A 22231-nucleotide genomic window follows, 5' to 3' on the forward strand; every position below is an offset into this window, starting at 1 on the left:
TGGTCTTTCTTATAAGTAGCTTTGTACTTTCTTGGGAATCACTGTACATTAAGAGTCCCCTTGGCCATCATTCTCTACACTTCTTATTGCTGATATGAAGTCCTTCTAAATAAGATTTGATACTGTGCCAACCTTATTTAGTAAACACAACATTTCTGAGCAATGATGATGTCCAAATGCAAGAATGTTCTAATAGTACTTGTGTATTCAGACAAAAAAAAAGAAAATACAATCAGAAAAGGAGCATTTATACCTCAGAAAAACATTTGTGAATATATAAATCAATTTCTGTGCAAAGCCTTGTTTGATATATATTCCAAATAGTTTATAACTTATGATTTGTAAAAATAGCAATTTGTGTGGTCAATCACCCATGATCTTTTCTTAGTTCACAGACACGACAGAAAATTCAGAAAATTTGACATTTTCTGCCTTTTCATCCACTGTGCTTTGATAAATTTACTTTAAATTTAGTCTGTTGGACATATAAAGCTTCTTTAGAGTTCTCATTTGTTCTGCATTGATACATTTCATCAGGCTGATACAATATAGTGCAACATAAAACCATGCAAAGCCATGCAACTTGTCTGATTAATTTGGTTGGAGACTTAAATTCAAAACTTTTTTGCTATACTGAAGCTGATAAAACTATCCTGGGATTCAAGATGATTTGTTCTATTTACACATGGCTTCTAGCAATAGGTAACAATATAGTATTGTAGATCATGTAATCATTTCAATTTTATTTAGATAGTAGATATGTATATGTAATTTCTTTGATTGTTAACATGTTAGGTGAAAATATTTTGTTTATATATCGTAGTGCAATACAGGAGAAAAATTACAGAAATATGTGTAAAAGTGGGTCTATAAAGGCCTCCACACCAGTTTTTATACAGAATTAGTATGTTTTACTTCATACAGTGATATTTGTACATTTACATACATTCTAATTGTATATGGGTAGATTTTTTTTATTTTCAGCATGCTAGGGTCAAAACCCTAGCATGCTGAACAAATGCAGGTGGAAATAAAGGTCATGATAAACAATTTTTTGTTTACCTCTCTGACATTCCAGGACCCTGAGAGGTTTGTTTATTTTTTTATGTGTTTCCCATCAGGATGAGCAATTCCTATTTCCCTGAGAATCTGAACTGAATTTTCCTAAGTTATAGGTGTTTATAACATTTACTTACTAACATAATTCGTTATTTCTTAGTAGTTTTCTATAGAAATTAATTCACATACTTTATCTTTCAATAATGAGGAAGAATTTTTATTTAATGTACTTTCATTATAAATTTTTCTGCATTTTTTAACTCTTGTGTTTTCTATTGAGAAGTCTAATATAGCAGGGTTTCTCTAGGCAGAAACTTAATTTCTGAGTTGAGAGATGCTACACACAGTCTAATCACAGGTTAATTTTGAAATAACTTGAGGTTTATGAATGTTTTTTTCCATCTGGATGCTGCTACCAAGCATGTTGCTGTCCCAAGAAATATCACACGAAGGCCGACGTGTGATATGCTAACAGAGTTTTTTCTTAGTAGTTTTAATGGCAGCTCAAAATTAAAACTTGAGTCTTTTGAGAAAAGTAAGCTGTGAAAACTTAAGCAAAAATCTTCCGCTGAAATTTGAGAAAATAAAGATATTAGAAAAAATAAGGTCTGAAAAGATATTCAGCTAATGCCTCCTTTCCTTGAAATCTTAACACATTCCATTAAAAAAACCCAAACACTTTTTTTAATTTTAAAATTTCATCTGAGTGATTTTCTTTCTTCTCTAAGCTTTGCCAAGCTTGCTGTACTCTGTTCTCCCTAAAAATTAATTCTCATCCTTTTTAGTGTTTCTCTTCTCCTCTGATACTAATATTTGATTTTTAATATTGCTTTCCTACAAGGTTCTCTGATCTTGTAATCAATTCTTGAATTAAGTCTTCAGGATCTATTTATTGTAGAATAAGCAGTAGATATTATAGGCTTTGTAGCTTTGTTAGGAAAAAATTCCATTCCTCTGATTTCAAACTAAAGGGACAAACTAGTGAGTTTTGTGGAACTCAGCAGTATCTGTGGAGCCTATAAATTGCAGTATCTGAATGCTAACATAACTTGGCTACATTGTGACTCTAAATCCTGGTGGTTGACTGATTGATATTTTAATCAGCACAAACTGCTTATTATGAATGAGATTCCTCTGCATTTACACTGGCCTATTAAAGTCTGTTTCACTTCCTGACCTTGAGAAATTTGACAACATTCTTTCCAGATAGGTACAGGTTTTGGCATAGTTGTTTGTTTAAAAAAGACAAGGAAAGAGTAACTGACTTAGATTTGTAAGACTGGGTTTCAGGGAACAATATAGATATTGCATCACTGCCCATATTATTTCACAAAATGTGAAAAGTTGAAAAAATACATTTCAGTTGTAGATTAGATGGCCCCATTCCTTAAGTTAATGGTACCTAAACATTTCTATGTCCCTGTAAATTAGAAAATACTTTTACATTATTGATTACATCTTTATTCTTCACATCAATTTCAAATTTTCTTGGTAGAGTTTAAACAGCTATGTGACTGCACAGAATTAGTTTGTGATATTTTTCTATGTTACTCAGATAAAGATAGGTCATATTCTGAAATTATTTGAACAGTAACCGAGCAAAACTATCAAAAGATATACTATTAAAAGACATGTATTGGCATAGAAGTATTAACTCCTTTCTGTAGATTTATATGTCTGGATGCATTTAAGACTAAATAAACCTGTTTTGAGCACAGGAATAACAAATTCTTGGTGTATATAGATAAAATAAACCACTACAATTAGTAATGAAAGGTAATCAGTACACTCTGTTATCAATAGGTTATAGCATGTTAAAAGTAACTCTTAGAAATTGTAACAAAAGAAAAAAGTTATTTAGTTTCCTCTTTTTGTTAAAATTATAAAAGAAAAATCTATCTTATAATACAAAGTAAATCTAGAAGAGTTTTGCATTTAGCCTATTCCTAATGCTATTTTTACTGGCATAAACTTGTAAAGCAGCAAATATTTGAAAAATTGCAGTACCCAAAACAAAGAGCATAATTTTGAGCAAATGTTGTGTGAAATCAAGGTTTGAAATGTTGAGGACAGATTATTGCCTTGAGTAAATTCTCATTCTTCAAAATTACATCATTTTACAGGGACTTGTGCAGTTGAACATGAGCATCTCCCAGGATAGAGATAAAGTGACAGAGACTGAGTGGCCTCTTTTTGGATAATGTATTCCAGCACTTAATCAAAGTCATTGTGAAAAAGAAAATGTGAAAAACAGTAGAGGAGTTTAAAAACAGTGTGCTGATTTTACCTTGGAGTAGGAAGGAGGATGAAGTAGATTGTCATATTTGGATCTGTATGTCTATGATTTTATGATTTTTGTGATAACTGATTCTGCAAATAATATATTTTTCTACTTTTAATTACAGCAGGAAAAGAATCAGGAAAGCTCAAGAAATAAAGGTAAGTGACAATTATTTAAAAAATGTGCACATTCTTATAATTATCACAAATCTAACATTCATTACTGGTAAGAAATATCCAGATTTTTTTTTGCTGAGTATTTTGGTATTTGAAATGAAAAACAATACATCCAGGAAGGAGGTTGAACTGTAGAAAGTATCTGTATTAGCTACTGTTTTTGGAACTCTGAGATGATCAAGGCTGGCTACTGTAGTCTGGATGGGATAGGCTGCACACTTAACTTATCACAAAGTTTGTCCCTGACTATGGATGCTTATTATACTTCAATAAAACATCAGTGCCATTGATTTATTGTCTTCCTTCCAGTTCAGTAAATCTGTAACTGGATATGATTCCAGTTTATGCTCAAATTAATAATTTCCTTAATAAATTACCTTGCAACATGACTATTGTGGGTGTTTTTTGCCTACAAAATATTTTCACTGTACCTTACTCGGTGCTAGTGACTAAGCAATATGTGAAATAAAATATCTAGGTTAAAGAAACAGCCTCGTATCAAGAAAATTAGGACTTCATGCTTCTTTTTCTAATATAAAGTCTTTTGAGAGACAGAACATCGAAATCTCTCAGTTAAAAATTTGCTAAGCAACCAATGAAAGATAAAATTGCCAATAGTGGCAAAGATTGTTCTCTTGATATTTTACTTCTTCATAGAGGTAGGATATGAGATACTTTAAAAGGGAAAACAGAGGGAAGGTAGGAGAAAGAACACCAGTTCTATGTTACAAAGAGAGGAGGGAATTAAGTGACAAACTAACCTATATCCTTTGTATTGCCTTAGGAAGCAATGTGTAATCATATCACCTGAGTTAGCTGTTCTTTATTCAGTTATTTATGTACTGCAGTACCCATTTATCTCAATTGGCTTGTTTTCCCCTCATGCTAAGGCTAGACACAAGCATCTAAAGACAAACTAAAGCTAATGTTTGATTGGAGTTGTGTCAGGACAGTTACATTGTTCATGATGATACGATAATTTACATCATCTGAAGAACCTATAGTCCTTCACTTGAAGAGTTTGCATGGAAAAATAACTGAACCAAAAAATCCTCTTCAATTTCAGCCGATTTGTGATTTATAATTTTCTTTTCTGAGTTAATACAATATGAAGTTATATCATCTCTACATATAGTGAGTGTATCCACGATATATTGTTCAAAAACCATTCATGTCTTATGACTTAATACAAATTATAAAAAAGACTGTGAAAAATCAGATGAGATTACAGAAATAAGATATTTGCTCTAAAATTAAGTATTCACAATTAAAAAATTTAAGCTTTTATCTACAAAGAAGGATCCTGAAATGGGCCACTTTTTTGGTTTTTATGATTTACTTCAGTTAGATTATGATGTTTGACAGTCTTTCTCCCACACCCCACCCCATCCTGTTGCCAGGTGGTTATTATGGTATGTATGTGAGCAATAAGCAAAAGTAGGAATAAACTAATGACCTAGGTGGGAGTGCCTATCATATTCATTGACTGTTAGTCTAGTTAACTAATCACAGAAACAATTTTCAAAGGCTTGTAAAATATCACCCACAACTACATCCAAAGGAATGCAGTAAAGTCTGCTTGAAGGAAGATATCCATTGTCTCCAAACAGTCAGTGAAATTGGTGCACAGCTGCACAAAGTTTGTTGTGATTTTATATGGAACATCTCTTGTGGAAATTTTCAACCTACTGAACATCCTGCATGATATGCATGTCTCTACCTAAACTGGCAATTCAGCTTGGAAGATTTTAGTGGTCTGGAAGACTATTCATGCACAGAGTAGGCCTTGCAACATAAACATATATCTACAGATATACTTTAATCTGTAATGCTTTTTTGGGATGCTTTTCTAATTGTTTTTTTTTGGCATTCTCTTTTCATATTCTTTTAACTAATTTTTTTTTGTTCACATGCTCTTTTTCCATGTTATTGCAAAGTTTCAGAAATATATTTTTTATTTCACTTGTAACTTACAGCATGTAGGATCTTTAAACTCTTTCTACTTAAAATACTGATTGATATGGATGAAACAAGACTAAATTAATATTTCAGCATAAACCTTCTTGTGTTTGCAATGAATCACATGCAACATCTAAAGGTTTTGTGCTCTGCATGTGTTCTTGTGAGATAGCTAAATTATCCTCAGATTCTCAGGACAAGGTTCTAACAGTATTCCTTACACTCTGCATATTGCAGCCACTCTATGTGGTACAAGGACTAAATGTTTTCTGCGGTTCCTTGACTGCTCTGATACTTTCAGAACCAGTGTTGTCTTCTTAATTCAGAGGAAAATTACAGCTCATCTCTGTCAAGTGAAACGCTGGAGTCTCTATTGTGCCTCATAAATTCCATTTATACCAGTATTTCAGTGTCTAATTTTTATTAATAATTTAATTACATTGTATATTTATAAGAGGAGAGGATGTTGCAGCATAATTACAGTCAAATGCTTTTTGACTTCAGTGGGATAAAGATATTAGTAACAAGGACCATTCTGTACCTTTTATTATATTACAAATGCCAGTAATTTTTCATTTTACTTTATTTATTGCTATAAAATAAAACTGATTACTATTCATATTTTAGTAAAGATGTTCTTATTTTTCTGTAGTGTTTGTTTTTTCTCCTGCCATTTTTCTGACCTGTTTGTTTTTCCCGTCTGTTACTTCTGCTGTCAGCCTCTAAGTCAATCACACCAGAAGGGAAGCCAATACTCAAACATACCCTATTCTGACAGTAACCCCATCTCTCTCTGATCTGTGATATTCTTTTTCTTGGTTTTTTTTAAACAGGTAACAGATCTTTTTGTATACTGTTCGAGAAAAGAAACACTGCTTTTATGTAAAATAATATGTTAACATTATACAATTTTAGTGTATGCTGGCAAACTTACACTTCTGATAATTTTTTGTGCATGAAAATGAGTATCACCAGTGCAAAATACAAATGAGATTAGTTTCATAACGCTTCTGTAGTATGAAAGAAATAACATGGCAAATAATCACCTACTAAACTTCGCTGAATTTTGCTTGCTGGCTTGGAGTCACAGTTTGACCTTCCTTACCTCTCTTTTCCAGTGTTAACTCCTTCAGACAAAAAAATCCATATTATTCCAAACCTATAGTGAAAGATAAAATAGATATTTTTGTAATGAATTGAAAATATCAGAAATTGTATTACATTTAAGCAATGTGAAGAATTTTCCTCACAGCCTATGCTTGACTTTGGAGACATTCACATGCTTTTAGTAAAGAACATTATGAAGTATAGAAATGTATGGAAATACTTTCCATATTATTATTATTATCCATATGACAATATTATTCTAGAAAACTTTTTTTCTGAGGTACCAGAAGGTTGATTAGTGAAACAAATCAACTATTTGCCAAACCTGAAAGGCATCTCTATTCCTTTGATCAGAAAAAACATTAGCACACAGGAAACAACAAGCCACAAAATATTTCGGTGAAATGGTAGCATTTCAGATGATCAGTTCCTAAACTCAGTCACAGTTTGAATTACAGCACAATAGTTTTGTTTTTTGAGAACTTAGAATTCAATTTCAGTATAGATATGCAGTTTGAAAGACACATTTCCAAAGAAACACAGCAAAATCAGAGAAAACAAATTCTGACTTTCTGCTGAGAGTCAGGTGATTGTTTTGTTGATATTGAAGAATGATATGATACTGAACACAAGTTGTGTTACTTTAGCTATTTATTTTAGTAACGTAAAGAACACTCACTGAAAGATATAAAAAGTGCTCCACCTAAGATTTGGAAAAGATGCACTTTTCACAGCATTTTCAAAATGTGCATGCAAATAATTTTACTGATAGTAACTCGAAGACTTTTACTTTAGTTAACTGCACTTTAGATACAAACTGTATAGTATGCTGCTAAAATGTTTGCTAGCTACTCTTGATCTGAGCTTTAAGTGCCACTAACACTCAAAACTAAATAGATTAGAGAATTTTGACTGACATATTTTTAATTACATCTTGAGTTTCTAATTATACTTAATATTTCTCATCTTTTGCTTACCTTAGTAATTGGAATGTAAAACCATTGTTGACTCATAGATCAGTTTCAAAAACATAATTCTCTATGATTATGAACATATTGCCAGACTTTTCTGATATCATTAACAAACATCTGTTCCTTTTATAGTCTTAAGCTACCAAAACTAAAGGGGAAATCATAAGGGCACCACTTGTATATCTTACTTGCTTTTTACTCCTTAAAAAGTTAACATACCTGCACAACACTTGTGGCCCTGTCTGGGATTCCAGATTGGTGTAATCTTTTTCTATACAATGATAAAGGTAAGACAAGAAGGAGTAAGAAAAGCTTAAGATAGTTCAATATTGAAAGAATTTAAGGGACAAAACCAGTAGGGCCTTAATTAAATCAATAAGTTGTAAAAATGAAATTGTATCTGGAGATACTCTCAAAAGCCAGTGAGTGAACAAACAGATCTATCCTTCAGTATGTCTGGCTGTTGTTATTTTTGATGACAGACAGAGCTATGTATGTTCTGATGTAGAATACATGCCATCAACATCCTTTGTCATGTTAAACCAATTAGCTGTGGCAAAAAATACACTTCATTATTTTCTCTAATGTATCCAGTGACTCCTTATGTTTGCTCAATCAAATTATTCTAAATTTGTATTTCACCAGTCATGTATTAATTACATATTGTTAGAATATGAACTGCAATCCTCCTGGACTGAACTGATTAATGTTTTGGTTTGTTACACTGTAATAACCCTTCTGTACTAGAGCCTTACATTTCAGAAAAAAAAAGTAGTATTTTAGAGAATATGTGTAACAGCAAGCAGGTTAGTAAATGTTTGTTCAAGAATGTTGTTTTCATTGAAATGCAGCTGCTAAATACTCTGACCTACAGGTTCTTTGTTTTGAAGTTTTTTTACTTTGTCATTATGTTCCAACTTATCTGAGTGAATAAACTTTCAAGAGTTGGTATGAGGTTTGTTTGAATTAAGTGTGCCAAATACTATCCCCTTTAACTGTTCCAGTCCCCTCCAGAGCCTAGTCAACTGAAACTCAAATCTCTTTTCTCACTTAAGAATTAAGTAACATAAGCCATACAAAAAGCCATAAGAAATACCGTTCTGTTTTCCACCCGAACTGTTCTCATTTCCTTTTTGTTTCCCTGCTCTTACAAGAGACGTACAGATATAATGTTATTAACTGAACGTTGTGGTTTTTTTTTAATTTATTCTCATCTTGGAGTGGCTTTAGCATGGTTAACATTTATAAAAATGCCCTTTTTTTTCCCCCTGGGTTCAATCAATTCAGAGTCAGATTATGAAATGCATTGAAAAGAAACAAACCTCTTTATGTGGGAAAATATTTTTAATATAACAATTAATCTTAAAATATTATATTTGAACAGGCCTGAAGCTCGTTGTGAGAAAGTAAAGTATGTGGGTCAGAATGTCAGATGTCAGTTCCAGATAATATCTTTGATAACAATGTGATTACTCAGACACAGAAAGTATACATTAAGAGCAAGGTCTGTGTTGTACTCTACAGCTTTGTAAAAGGTTATCTTATTTCTTTTCAACAGAGCATTATTTGATGACACTGAATTCCAGTTTTGATATCTATCTGTAAACACAACACAGTATTTGTGTAGTAGTCTAGTCAGGCTTGCTACCAGTGTAATGCCATAAACAGTGTAAATGGCACAAATATATTTGACCTGCCAGTTGTTGGCTTGAGGTAAATGTATTTCATCTTAGTCAAGAAAGTAACTAAAAGTGCTCAAGTAATAACAGGGGTATACAACATGGTGCAAGTATTTTACAGAATTGCAATATTTACCTCCCAGACATTTCATAAACTCCAGATATGTATTCCATACCAGTGAAAACTTGTCTGCAGTTTTGGTATGGCAGTGTCAGGGAAAGAACAGCATCCTATAGAATTTCTTAAGTGTTATGTTACAAATTATGTCCGCATTTCTGCATAGGAGTTATTTCCAGCTTTATGTTGGTTGGCTCCAAAGTTTCTAAGTTCATTTTTGCTAGAAGCAAGTATATATACTAAAAGAATAGTAACTAAAACCCAAAAGAGTTGGAATGAGTCTGAAAAGCTTTTGTAAATTACACAAAAATTCACAGCTGTCAGTGTAAATTCAAAAGATGAATTGGAATAACGAGAGGTGTCTGTAACTTTTCTTAAATTCACATGTCCATTATTTTTGCCACTAATTAGAACTGTGTAAGGGGATCATACATAATCTGATGATCACTACAGAGTCAAATATTGATCTTTATTATATATAATCATCATATGCATATGATAATGGAGAAAATGTGAAGGCAAACGTTCTACAACTGTGTTTTGTTGCATTCATAAAAGGATGAAATTCATGTGAGATGTGTTTGACTTGTTAGCAGCTTTAGGAATTATACATACAAAGAATTTCTTTCTTCTTTGGATTTTCTTTATGGCAGAGAAATGGCCATCTGACTTTATTTTTTGTTCTCATATGTATGGCCTGTGTCAAAATTCCAGGCAAGAACTCTTCTGCAAAATGGTATCTCTATACTAGAAAGAGATATAATTGTTATTTCTGTATGTAGTAGAATAATAGAGGTAATGTAAGAGATTGGTGTCCCCATCTAGTATTTTTAAAAAATTCATCCATGTCCTCCTAAATTTTAGGTTACATTCTTTTAAATTGTTAAATCTATTTCAAAGTGGATATTGTGAACATAACTGGACAGAATATGTTCAGAAGTATTCACAAAATTTCTCTCTGTAGTGCGCAAACACTTAATTTGAACAGATACAGCAGAGAAGACATTCAACATTGGCAGGGGAGGGGAGTGCTGAATACTGACTGGAATACATATTCATTCCTAATAAGACTTATGTAGCTTTAGTGAAGTAGCTCAGAAGATGAATGTTTATTTAAATTTAAAAGTAAATGTATTAGTAGTCTGAATTTTAACGCTGTGTGACCCACAAAAGATTTTGAATAGCAGTACAGTTTGATTTTTTCACGTAATTTTTTTTATAGCTTCCCTTTAAAAGTAGCTACTGTTTAACTTGAGCATTATATTGAAAATGTTTTAGATAGTTTCTTGTATTGTTTCAGGAGTAGGCTGAGAAGAGTAATGAGTATGACTTGACTTTAGGTTAGTCTATTCTTTTATTATTAATAATGTTGAGGTTTTAAAGTCAAAAACTAATGATAAAATGTTTCTATTTTCATATATTAGGATTCTCATTTGTGCTTAAGACAATACATATTTTCAATAATACTAGCTTTAGTTTACCTCTTTCATCTTAAAAGAGGCACACAAACCATAGAAGAGTTTATGAAGTAATTTGAATTAACTCTTGAGCACTGAAGACTTGCACTAAATTCAGAGAGAGAATGCAATGCAATGCAGTGCAATGGGAAAGTATGTTTGGATCCTTTAATACACATATATATACATTAGTGCAATGTCTGGAGGCTATGTGTGTCATGTTTCTCACATGTAGTGAATATTCATTTGATTACACTAACAGCAGAAATCTAAATGTAAAACAGGTCATTCCCTGTGAAGCTTATTTGCTTTAAAAAGTTACCTACCTCTCCTGTGCACCCTACTCCTTTGCAGAACCTTTATTCTCAGAATGAGGAACGAAATATGATTTGCATCAGCACCACAGGTATCTTAGTTAAGTTTGTCATATAATAGCCAGGCGGGACAGGTTATTTCACAGCACTTGTCATGTAGAAGGCAATTGTTATGGTCAAAAACAATCAAATGAGAATGATAGTGCAATTCATGTTTTGTGTAATAGACTGTTGAAGCAAAATAATCTTCTTATCTTAACAACTTGAAGTTTTCCTTTTAGAATAGATCTTCAAAAAGAATAGTGTATGTCAGAAACTATCCTAATGCTGTTACACTAGAAACTTACATTTTATTTGTAAATAAGTATAAAATGTAATAGCTAAAAAATCCATGTTAGTATTTTTGGGAAAGCAAATTATGTTATTTGTTTTTATTTGCCTATAGCATAACCCTTTCTTTATCATCAGATCTGAGTATTGTCTCAATATAAGCTTGTATAAAATATTCTGCTGTGAGAATACTTGTTCTTGTTACTGAGCAAAAAGGAGGCTACGATATTTATGTCACTTAAAAAGAATTACATAGAGACCCTTTTAGAAAGCCACAGAGATCTTTACAAGCTCTACAATAATTTTTTTAAGATATAAACTTAAAACCCAGTATAGGCAATAGTTTAATTAGACCATTCATAAAGAAGTGCTTAAAGTTGAGGAAGGGTTGTTCTGAAAGAAAAAAGTAAAGTGCAGGAGGAATACATAACATTCGGAAGCAAAAGATCAGGTATTTCAGAAATAAATTCTATTTAATTTATATTCTTTAAAAAAAACCCCTTGTAAATAGGTGTCTTTTTAACTCAGGTACCTTGCCACTGGTTTTTCTTGTATATTTGTAACACTAATAGCTATCAACATAACTTGCATATAGGTTTTCTGCGCTGTTTATAAGCTATAAACTTTTAAGGACAGTTACGCAGAGAAAAACTGACACATTTGTGTTACATAGGAGAAATTTCTATACTCATGCTGTCTAAAACAGAATTACTTTTTGCATTAATTTTGAATTCTTCAGAATGCTATTGATTATATATTAAGAATATATTATATCAGATATCTCTTGCAAGCCACTTAAAGGACAATCAGAACTTATATAAACTTGAAAGATGAGTCTGTTGAACATGATTTCCACCTCAACCCTCAATCCCAATAATTGCAGCACTGTGTGTCATTCAGATGCTAGTTGAAACAATTACAGTATTCATTTTCTGCCTTAGTCTTTGAATAGCAAGGGTTGATGTGTTTCATTATCATTAAGGTCATGTTCTAGTTTACTTTAAGCACACTCTTTTGCCACTTGCTTCAGACACTAGAACACAATTAACAGTGTCAGATCCTGTTAATGTTTACATCATAACTGGAAGCAGATATTACAGTGAAGTGCAAATTAAAGACTGCTAAAATGCCTGCCACTAACAATTATGGTGGGGCAGTATAAAATTTCTCATTTGTTTCCAAAGGTCAGATTAATAAAGCTGCATGTCACATTATCATAAAGGGTGGATCCAGCTGTCTGTTTTGATTATGCTTAAAAGTCTAACGTTTCTAAGGAAACTTTGCAAGGAATGAATACATCCATTTTAACTAGCAGTTTAAATGTGGGTAATTATTAGACCTTATTCTGAAGGGATCCAAATCAGAGGTTGTAGTCACTCAAATGTCTTCCTGCTTTTTAATTTACAAATATAGAAATTAAATTATTTTACAAATTCCTTTCGGGTTTTAATCTTTAAATTTAAAGTAGCTTCCCAAGTACAAAAAGCTAATTCCTCAGATGAATGAGCTGTAAAACTAAACTGCATCAAATATTGAAAATAGACCTATCTATATATATTCCTGCATGATAAAAATTAGAACTAGAAGCAACTGAACTCTTTAAATTAAAGTTGTTAATTCTATTAAAACAATGAAGAAGTATATCTTAAAATTTAATACTCTAGAGTCAAATTAAAATTACATTTATATTGCAGCTATTCAAGTGATTATGCAGTTGCATACATCTTTATCAAATGAATACAACTTTCTATGCTTTACTCCTAATAATAAAAATTCTGGGCATTTTTCAATATAGCTTTTTAAAGGTTTGCTGAAATGTAAAAATAAATTTGTGATTAAAAAAAAGTGTTTGATTTTTTCTTTAAATACATATAAATTAATTTAAAAAATCAACATCTTGTGAAGGGAAAGGAGACTACTGATTTGGCAAGAGTTTTTCAATAGAGTTACTAAGATATAGATCTGAATATATTACTGAAAGAATTGAATGATTTTGAGGTTTCTGTTGAACATAAGATTAAATATGATGGCACAAATTTCAAGAAACTAGAATAACCTTTTTGCTACAATCAGGAAACAACAGAGGAAAATTAAAAAAAAGAAGTTTATCAACTGTATGATAACTTGAGTAACCAAAATATCATAAAACCCCAGATGTTCATAACATATCAAGGAAGGTTTTCCTAGCAGAGATTGAAAAATAATAAAAAGTATTATATATGACATTACTTAAACCTCACCTGGCATACTATATCTATGTCTGAATGTTCTAGTTTTAGATTGAATTCAATTTAATCACGAGCAAATACAGAGAAGGGTTACTCTAATGATCAGACAGTATTTTGTAAGTAAAACTCAAGAACACACTTTGTTTTTCCTAGCAGAATGGAATACCTGAAAGTATGTTGGTAAAAATGCTTGAAAAGAGCATGGAACTCCTGAAATGAAAAGTGAGCTAGATTATAATTACTTTAAACTAGAGACAGCACTCCTTGCATGCAGCAAGACATTTCTCTGTGTGCAATTTATTCCTCTTTGCATGAATTAGTAGAGTATTTGAACTGCTTTGTGTGATTGTGTGCAAAGATAAAGTAAAAAACCCGTTTCAGGAAGAATTTCCCTCCTTCTGTGAAAATAAGGAGGGGATTTGATGCTTTGCCTATACACAAATTTGTTTGAGTTCATGCTAAGCAATGCCTGAAAGAAAGAAAAACCTCAGGAAATTGCCTGAAAGGGGTGATACAAGGAGACCCTCAGCCTCTCCTTTACATTGAAGCAAGACTTCCCTTATCTGGAAGACTCATCTAAGGTGTTTATAGGGCAAGGTAATATGTTTCATTTGGATTATGATAAAAATTTCTGGGTTTTTGCCTTCACTTTCCATTGTAAGGATATCTCTGTGCAGCCATGGCCTGGATCATTTGCTATAAATCCTTCTTTTTCAGTGTTCTTTCCCACCTGTACCCTATTTTGCATAAACTCTGTCTCCATTTTTCATACCAGCCATTCATATCTTTGATGATTTGACATGGCAGAAAGTAATTTGTGTTCTCAGGGGAGAACATGTGTAAGGCTTAAAATGCAACCTCCCTTGAATATCCAAGGGTAGGATATGCCTTTGAACTTTCAAAGCTTTTTAGAGATCAAGTATTTGAAGTAACTTCCAGCTTTTTTCATAAACACATAGCTTTTAGTTTCAGATTCCAAAGAGGAGTGGACTTTATGGGACAGTCTGAGTGAAAAGAGATAAGGTGAATGCTCACTTTGGATCATGTCTTTACAGCCATATTTTTTGTAATTTGATCTATGCTTTCATCACCTTGGAGGGACTGAGGAATCTTCAAGTAATAATTGTATTTTATTAATTAATTGTGGTTAAAATATTTTCTAACTTTTAAAATATTGTCTGAAATCATAATAGGATAAACTCTTATGGGTCTTTTTTTGCATATGATGTATAGGTAATTGTTTTGTTTGGCTACTGAAAGGATAGCCATATACTATCATTGCAATGACAGTAACAAACTGTAGTTCTGTGTGGCCCTGAATAGCTGCATAAAGGGAGGCTTTGGCTGTTTAGGCAACAGTTATTGATCAAAAAGCTGTTTATCAGAGTTTCCAGCCTGAGACAGAAATACAGTAGGACAGATTTTTGCCCAGGCAGGGTTAAAAGGTAAATCCATGGTTGATAAAGTAATGGCTGATTGTTGGTTAAATAATCTAAAAGATCTGATGTGCCTAAACGCCATTCTATAAGCAAGTGTCTTTGTATTCAAAAACAAAGTGGTAGAGTAGGATGCTTTCTTCTCTTCATGCTTGCTGGACTTTGTGGCACATAAAATTTACTTGCACATACAGTGCCCAGGCTATAAATTTTTGGTTTTCTAGTATTTGGCATCCTGTCTAAACTTAAACTAAACATAGGCTTAGATTGATATGCTGTCAGTATCTCAATACGAAAATTCTCAATAAAAAGGTTCAAATTACTTTCTATTTAAGTTATGCACGAAGAACAGAGATACAATTGTGAATGCTGACCCACTAGCAATATTCAGACAAATTTTGATGTTTTTGTTCTCTTAAAACACTGTAAAAATCAATGATGGCATTGCTTTAATGAACATTTAAGGAAAAATTCATTATATCTTAGAAATAAATAAATCCAAGAATATTAAAGCAAACATTTTTCTTAATTTTATAAAGACCTGCATAAAGCTGATTAAATGAAGGTTCTCAGAAGGAAGGAAAGATTAAAGATATTTAGTAAATAGAAAAGCATACAAAAATCCCATTTGTATTATAAATGCCACCAAGGTTCTAGTAAGCACATATTGATTCTTCCTCATAAAACATAAAAGCTGTGATTTTTTTAGCTTTAAGGATAATTTCCCACTAAAAATGCATTATAAATGGGGGAAAAAGCCCAATAAAAATATTCTGGTAGCATAATCATAATTTCTATGCTTAAAGGACAGTGTATATAGCTTGTGCTTTGGTCTAATTAACAGTAATCTGATTTTCTTTCTCCAAAAATATTAAAAAATCTTATTACTCTTTTGTAACTGACATCTCAAAATAAAGGTAATACATAGAGTTATGAGTATAATTAATGAAATAAAATTGGAGGAAGTCATACAGAATGACAAAAGCTAAAGAGAACGTATTTATGCTTCTTAAAGTATTTCTAGGGTGGTTCAACATTCCACTTTGTACATAAATATTCATAAACATATAGAAATATGTGTATGTGCTCACAGACATACACATAAAATGTCACGACTTATATACAGTAAAAAATATGTAGAAATAGAATCTCTACTCAGAACAGAAATGAGAATCTAAGGATAAAAGCATTTCTTGTGAGTCTTGATTAGCCTTTAAATACATATTTTAAACACCCATTTGTAGATATCATGTCATCTACTACAAGTGTAATAAAAATAGTAGGAAATCCTGACCCTTCTCTCATCCATTTCTTTATTTCCACTCCAAACTGAAATGCTGGATTAGAGAAGAATAGGAAGTGTAATGTAGTTCGAGATTTCTTCTTTTAAATCTGCTTTTATAGAGTATTTTATAGGGTGTTTGGGAAGGTTTTTGGTAAGCTGTGTCATGTGACTGCACACACTCGTTCTGGATCAATGCACTTTGAAACATTTACATTTTTCATTGGTCTGTATTCTAACTTACTTGCTGGTCATACTGATTGTTGACTTTGCAAGGTGCATGACCTGTTATGATCCTCTTTACTTGTTTATTAAGAAAAAGAAGTCTTTTCATGTGCCCACTTATCTTTATAAGCAGTCAATTGCAAATGGCATTTATTCCTTTCCTTGTCTCTCCAGAGAGATATTATGAGATGTGAAGCCTGTTTACCTTCTTTCAAGCTTTTCTGTACTGACTGAGATTGCCCTTTTCCACATGTCTACTTTATTCTTCCAATTGTGGAAACGCTTAGAATTTAGGGGAATCATAAATGCAAGCCAGCTACATGCTTGCCATACAGAGCATGAAGGTCAGTACTATTTCCCACATTGGGATTGCGGTATCCCATCAGACACTTTAGCAATCTGATCTAGTTGCTATCAGAAAAGTCAATATTTGCATTTTGTTGAATATGCATGGCCACCAGTGTTTGGAAAAAGAGTTATTTGGTATCTGTTCTTGTATGATTATCTTGTTTGCATTCACAAGATACTATCTGCAAATCCTCTAATGATTCAAAGACAATGTTGTATGAAGTTATTTCATTATTAGGATTAATTCATTGCTATTCTAAATTAAACAGGCTTAGAATTTGATGTTCTTTAATTTCAGCTAGGGCACTGGAAGGACAACTTAAAGAAAAATGTCATAAAGTGCTTTAATTCATAGAATGTTAAGTGTACACAGAGAAACCATTTTAGTTCATGTTATGTTTGTCTATCACTTTTTAAAAAACTTTTGAATTGCACTAGTTGCTGAGAAACATTGCAGGTTTGCCTGCAAACAGTAGCATAAAATAGATTACTGGCTTTTAAATGGTCTAAAAATTAGCTAATTGATGGAAATTAAGAAAAACCTAATTTGAGTATGAGGATTTTTTAATCTAGAGTGCAGTTGTGTTTTCCAGGTCATAAAGTCAGAAGTGTTCTCTATTGGTAAATTCTTATAAACGTATATTGAGCTTGATTGACTTCAGTGGAATTCTGCAGGTGTGCTTGATTTTGATGGCAGACAGAGACTTAAATCAGAGCACATAATTCTGAAAGATTTAGGATGCAGAAAAAAATCCCTTTAAGAGTACCATGAAAGTCTCTTAGCAGTACATTTGCAAAATTGCTCCCTTATGCTTTGGAAAATATTGGGTAGAGATCAGTCATTTAGAAATTTGTAGCTCTTTTCAGGGTGATTCAGTTAATGAAAGTGCTCTTGCTTTCTTTGCACAAAGTGCTACATTCATTGATTAAGTAGAAGAGGTGGGGTATGTTTCGCACAAAAACAGGGGCCAAAAAAAATCCTGCTGTCTTCCAACAGACGGAAACAATGCATTTTAAAGTTTTCTTTTGAAGGGAATACTCCTCTGTTAAACATAATTTTGATCAGCCAATTTACTCATGCTTCTGGTCATCGAAGATGGCATCTGTAGAAGATGGAGCTGGACATCAGAGCAACCAGGGAAGTGCTTTAAGGCAGTAAGAGGGAGACCTGGGCACTTCTTCTGGCACCATTCTCTAAATAAGAGAGAAAATCTGGACATAGTGAACCAATTTAGTTGATTGTGTCTTAATTTTTCTTTTGGTTGACTCGGGGCTTGTGATCTCTAGTGAGCTTTACATTGAGTGTGTGAATCACACATCATGCACACAAAGAAAGCTAACAGACTGCTAACTTTTTATTCTGTCCTGAATGTTTTATAACTTCAAATGGTGTAGAGGCCCAGAGAAGCTAAATTTATTCCTGGGGTGGTTTGCAGTCATATTACTTTTTGAAATGTTAGATTTTCTACTAAACAGAGGGGAAAGCTTTTCTAGAAGTCAGTGAACAGGGGAACCTAGGGGCTAAATATGCTATTATTTTCTAAGTAAAAAGTAAACAGTAGCACTTTATCAGCCACAACATAAAACAGCAGAAGCTTCAGGGAAAACATTAAATTTAAAATTGTCTATAGGATGTATGTCCTCTAATTTGAAGGAATGCTTATGTAATATTAATATTTGGTTTTGTTAAAATTATGAAACATATATGCAATCCATCCAGCTATTGGAAAATGACCTTTATTTGCAGTATCTGTATGCCCTCAGTTGTTACTGGTTCTTTTATTCCCAAGAACTCCATGAGATAAGGTAGGTCTTTCAGAAATGGGAACTGAAGTCCATAGTACATGAACCGAATTTGTTAGTCTTGAGTCTGTTAGTCTTTCCACAGAGATACATGACCAAGAGCTTGAAATACACATTTTATTCATTTAAATGATTTCTGAAATTTTTTCATGTTACATAAACCGGAAACATTTTAGATATGTAGAATTTTTCCACTCAGCTTTAAAACACATACAGAAATGCTTTACTTTTGGTATATTCCTTTTCATTATTATTTTCTCATTGCTAAATATTCCATAGTTTCATAATTTTTGTTTCTGTGGATTTCTGCTAGGTTGATTCTGCTTTTTTGTCCTGAGAGGAGAATAGGGTATATCTTGCTCTTGTTCACCTTTTACATTTTGACATGTTTTTCTGGAGTTAGAAAGAATGTCCTCTTGAACCATATCAAAGTGACTTTTTGACTGGTGGGTTGAAAATATTTGGCTACTCCTATATTAAATAAATAAGCAGCAAATGATAAATAATGAAGTAGTCATTTTCTTCTACTAAATAATGAAATTCATATAATGAAAAAATAAACCATTCTATTTTATGTTACCTGAAAAATTGATAAGTAGTTTGCAGGTTTTACATTATTCAGACAACAGAAAATGTGCAATATATTTGGATTTGATCTGCTTCTTCCTTTTAGCAATACAACTACAAGATTTAGAAGAATATGTTTTATCTGCTCACTTCAAAAACCAGAAATATTTATAATATAAAATAGGTATTTGAAAAATCAAAGTATATTTTTTGGCCTTCAGTGGAGTAACAGTCTTTGAATACAGCCTAAATGGTAGTCTGAATAGTCACTGAGATTTCTTCAAAGATGTGACTGTATTGGATAATTGCGTGGTACTAAAAATATACATACTGCTTGTATTTTAATCAGAGAGCTTTAGGGATGATAAAAGAAGAAGAAAATAGTAAAGCAAAAATTTTGTGTCCTGAGAGAGCCAGAGCTAAGATTAGTGTGTGTGTGAAAAAAATCACAAATTCAAGCTGGAAAGCCGCTTGAAGCATGGTTATTCTCTGTGGCTGGAAGCAGTTACATGGATGTGTGTGGTATGTGGGGAGATAAGGAAATATCTTGCTGGCTGGAGAGCTTGGACCCGGGGTCAGTAGAGAGTCTGTATATAGAAACTGAGTAATAAAGTTACAAGAGAGTTCTTCCTGGACAAAGTCTGTCTCCCATGGATTCATTCACCGCAAATGGTGCAGAGCGAGGACCTTTTTTCTACAGTGTAGTTAATAGGTGGTACAACGCTGCCTGCCTTTTCAGTAATAATTAATGTTTACAAAATTAGTACTACCTTGATTCCAGTTTGCACAAATCATCATATGATTGTTTTGACAGAGGGCTCTGTGATTGACATGCAAATTTACACAGAAATGTCTTAAGGGGATGTCAAATGATGTCTCTTTTATAGTAATTGTGTTTAAGACAATGTGTTGTGATGAAACTGTTGACTGAACTTTTGCAGTGTGGTATCAGTGAAGAGATTTGGCACCAAATATACAGTGTAGCAAAAATGTATTCTCTACTTCCGTTGTTCACATTTCACATAGGTTTTTAGAACCTTAAAAGTAACTTTATTGCCAAAATGGTTTACAGTTTAATCCAAATGACATAAAAAATTTCTGGATGAACCTATGAGATAAAGTCTGTAACACTACTTTTTTGATAGATTTGTATTTTTTCCTATATTAGTAATAATTTTATTAAACTAAAATACGAGGAAAAATTAATATAAAAGAAAATTGGTCCATTGCAGTGAAGACTTTGTACTGTAAGAATTGTAAAACCTCACAGTTTTATGCCAGGTGAACAAACCTTTCTTTCCTTTCCTTTTCTTCATTTCTCTTTTCTTTAATATCTTAAAAGTTTTGAGCAGTGCTATGAAAATTCTGTTAAAAATAATTGATTAAAAGCCAGCAAATTGAAGCAACGATTTGTGTTTGAATGTCATAAAATAAAGCTAGTAAACTTTTTCCTTTTTTTTAATAACTTTTAACAGTTGTGAAAAGTTAACAAATTTTGACTGTTAACTATAACTGTTGACTAACAAAATAAATGTTTGAAAAGATATTGAAGTTAAGGAAATAAAGCATTTGAATTTGTTTTAATTATTGTAATCTGGCTTTCTGAGCTTATTATTTGGACATGTAAATTTTATACTGCATAAAATCATTTCACTGTTAAGGGAGTAGGAAACTTTAAAGAGAAATTAGAGTGTGTAAAGGTTACTTTTCATATGCTAAATGACTGATAAACTTACACCCCTATTGACACTGTTGAAAAGACGTTTGTGTACTGTCTAATGCTCTTAATACAGTATTACAAATGAAAAAGAAACTAAATGACATGGAAACACATTTTTTTTCACTCCAGTCAATAACATCATTTCTAATAGATGAGGCCAAGGTTACAGAATTGCATATTTTAGAGTACTTAAGCAAAACACATCATCCTGTAAATGCGAAAGGGATTTACATGGGAGATATAATTTAGATATCTATGCAAGCTTTCTGAGGAAAACTTCTGTACATACAGACTTTCAAGCATCTATATAAGGGTTAACCTTCTGTTTATATTCTTTGTTTGTAAACCCTATGCAGAATAAGAAAGTATCTTCCTGTGCTGCAAGATTTCAAAAGCAAAAATAAGTTCTAAATTGGTGGGGTGAAAGTTATTAATGGTGCCCAATGAAATTTTTATCTGTAACACTCAATTTTTTAAAATCTCCATAGCAGCACTGAGAAGACAATCTGGTTCAAATCTATTTTGCTACCTTGTGTAGTGTAACTTTTCAAAGACTTCCAGAAGAGATCTAATATCAAAAGCTATATTGTCCATGATCTGAAAATGTGTGTGAATAAAAGTTGTGGTACATGCTAGTAGCAAATTATAATATGCAATACAGATTTATTTATATTTCTTTAAAAATAGAACTTGACTTATGAATTACATAAAATTACAATAGAAGAGAAAGTAGTCATTACAATTATTTTTTGATATTTGGGAAAATATTAACCTTTTTTCACTACAATAGTTGTTTGAGTGAAAAATCTTTTCAGTTAGGCTGAGCTTGAAATGTTAAAATATCTTTAACTTATGATGTCAAAATATAGAAGACAGTTTAGGAGCAGTAGTGAGAGACCAAAAATATCTGATAGGATAAAACATCAGTGAGACAGATGAGTGCCTGTGAAAATTGTAAACCATCCACCAATAAGAAACATATGATGAATCTGATTGGTAAAGGTTGATTTTATGGTTCTAATTAAAAATTAAATAAAGATACATTTCTAGTGGCATGGTTACATAGTCTGGCAAGAAAAAAACATTAACTAGAGACTATAAATAGCTAGAGCTACAGGTTTTGAGTAGCTTACTCAGAACAACTTGCAACCCTCACCCCTGACCAAGACTG

General features: G+C 32.2%; 1 protein-coding gene across 5 annotated transcripts in view; it reads left to right on the top strand.

Annotated features, from left to right (window-relative positions):
• Window positions 1–22231, top strand: part of FSTL5 (follistatin like 5) — a 286784-nt gene that overhangs the window by 41293 nt on the left and 223260 nt on the right. For 3 of the 5 annotated variants that reach the window (XM_032686689.1, XM_032686687.1, XM_032686691.1), the window contains exon 3: window positions 3465–3498. In XM_032686689.1, coding sequence (XP_032542580.1) covers window positions 3465–3498 — 34 coding nt within the window. The remainder of the gene's footprint in view (window positions 1–3464; window positions 3499–22231) is intronic. The other 2 variants (XM_032686692.1, XM_032686688.1) reach the window with 1 other exon arrangement.

Source organism: Chiroxiphia lanceolata, chromosome 4 (genome assembly GCF_009829145.1).
Source record: "Chiroxiphia lanceolata isolate bChiLan1 chromosome 4, bChiLan1.pri, whole genome shotgun sequence".
Lineage (NCBI taxonomy): Eukaryota > Metazoa > Chordata > Aves > Passeriformes > Pipridae > Chiroxiphia > Chiroxiphia lanceolata.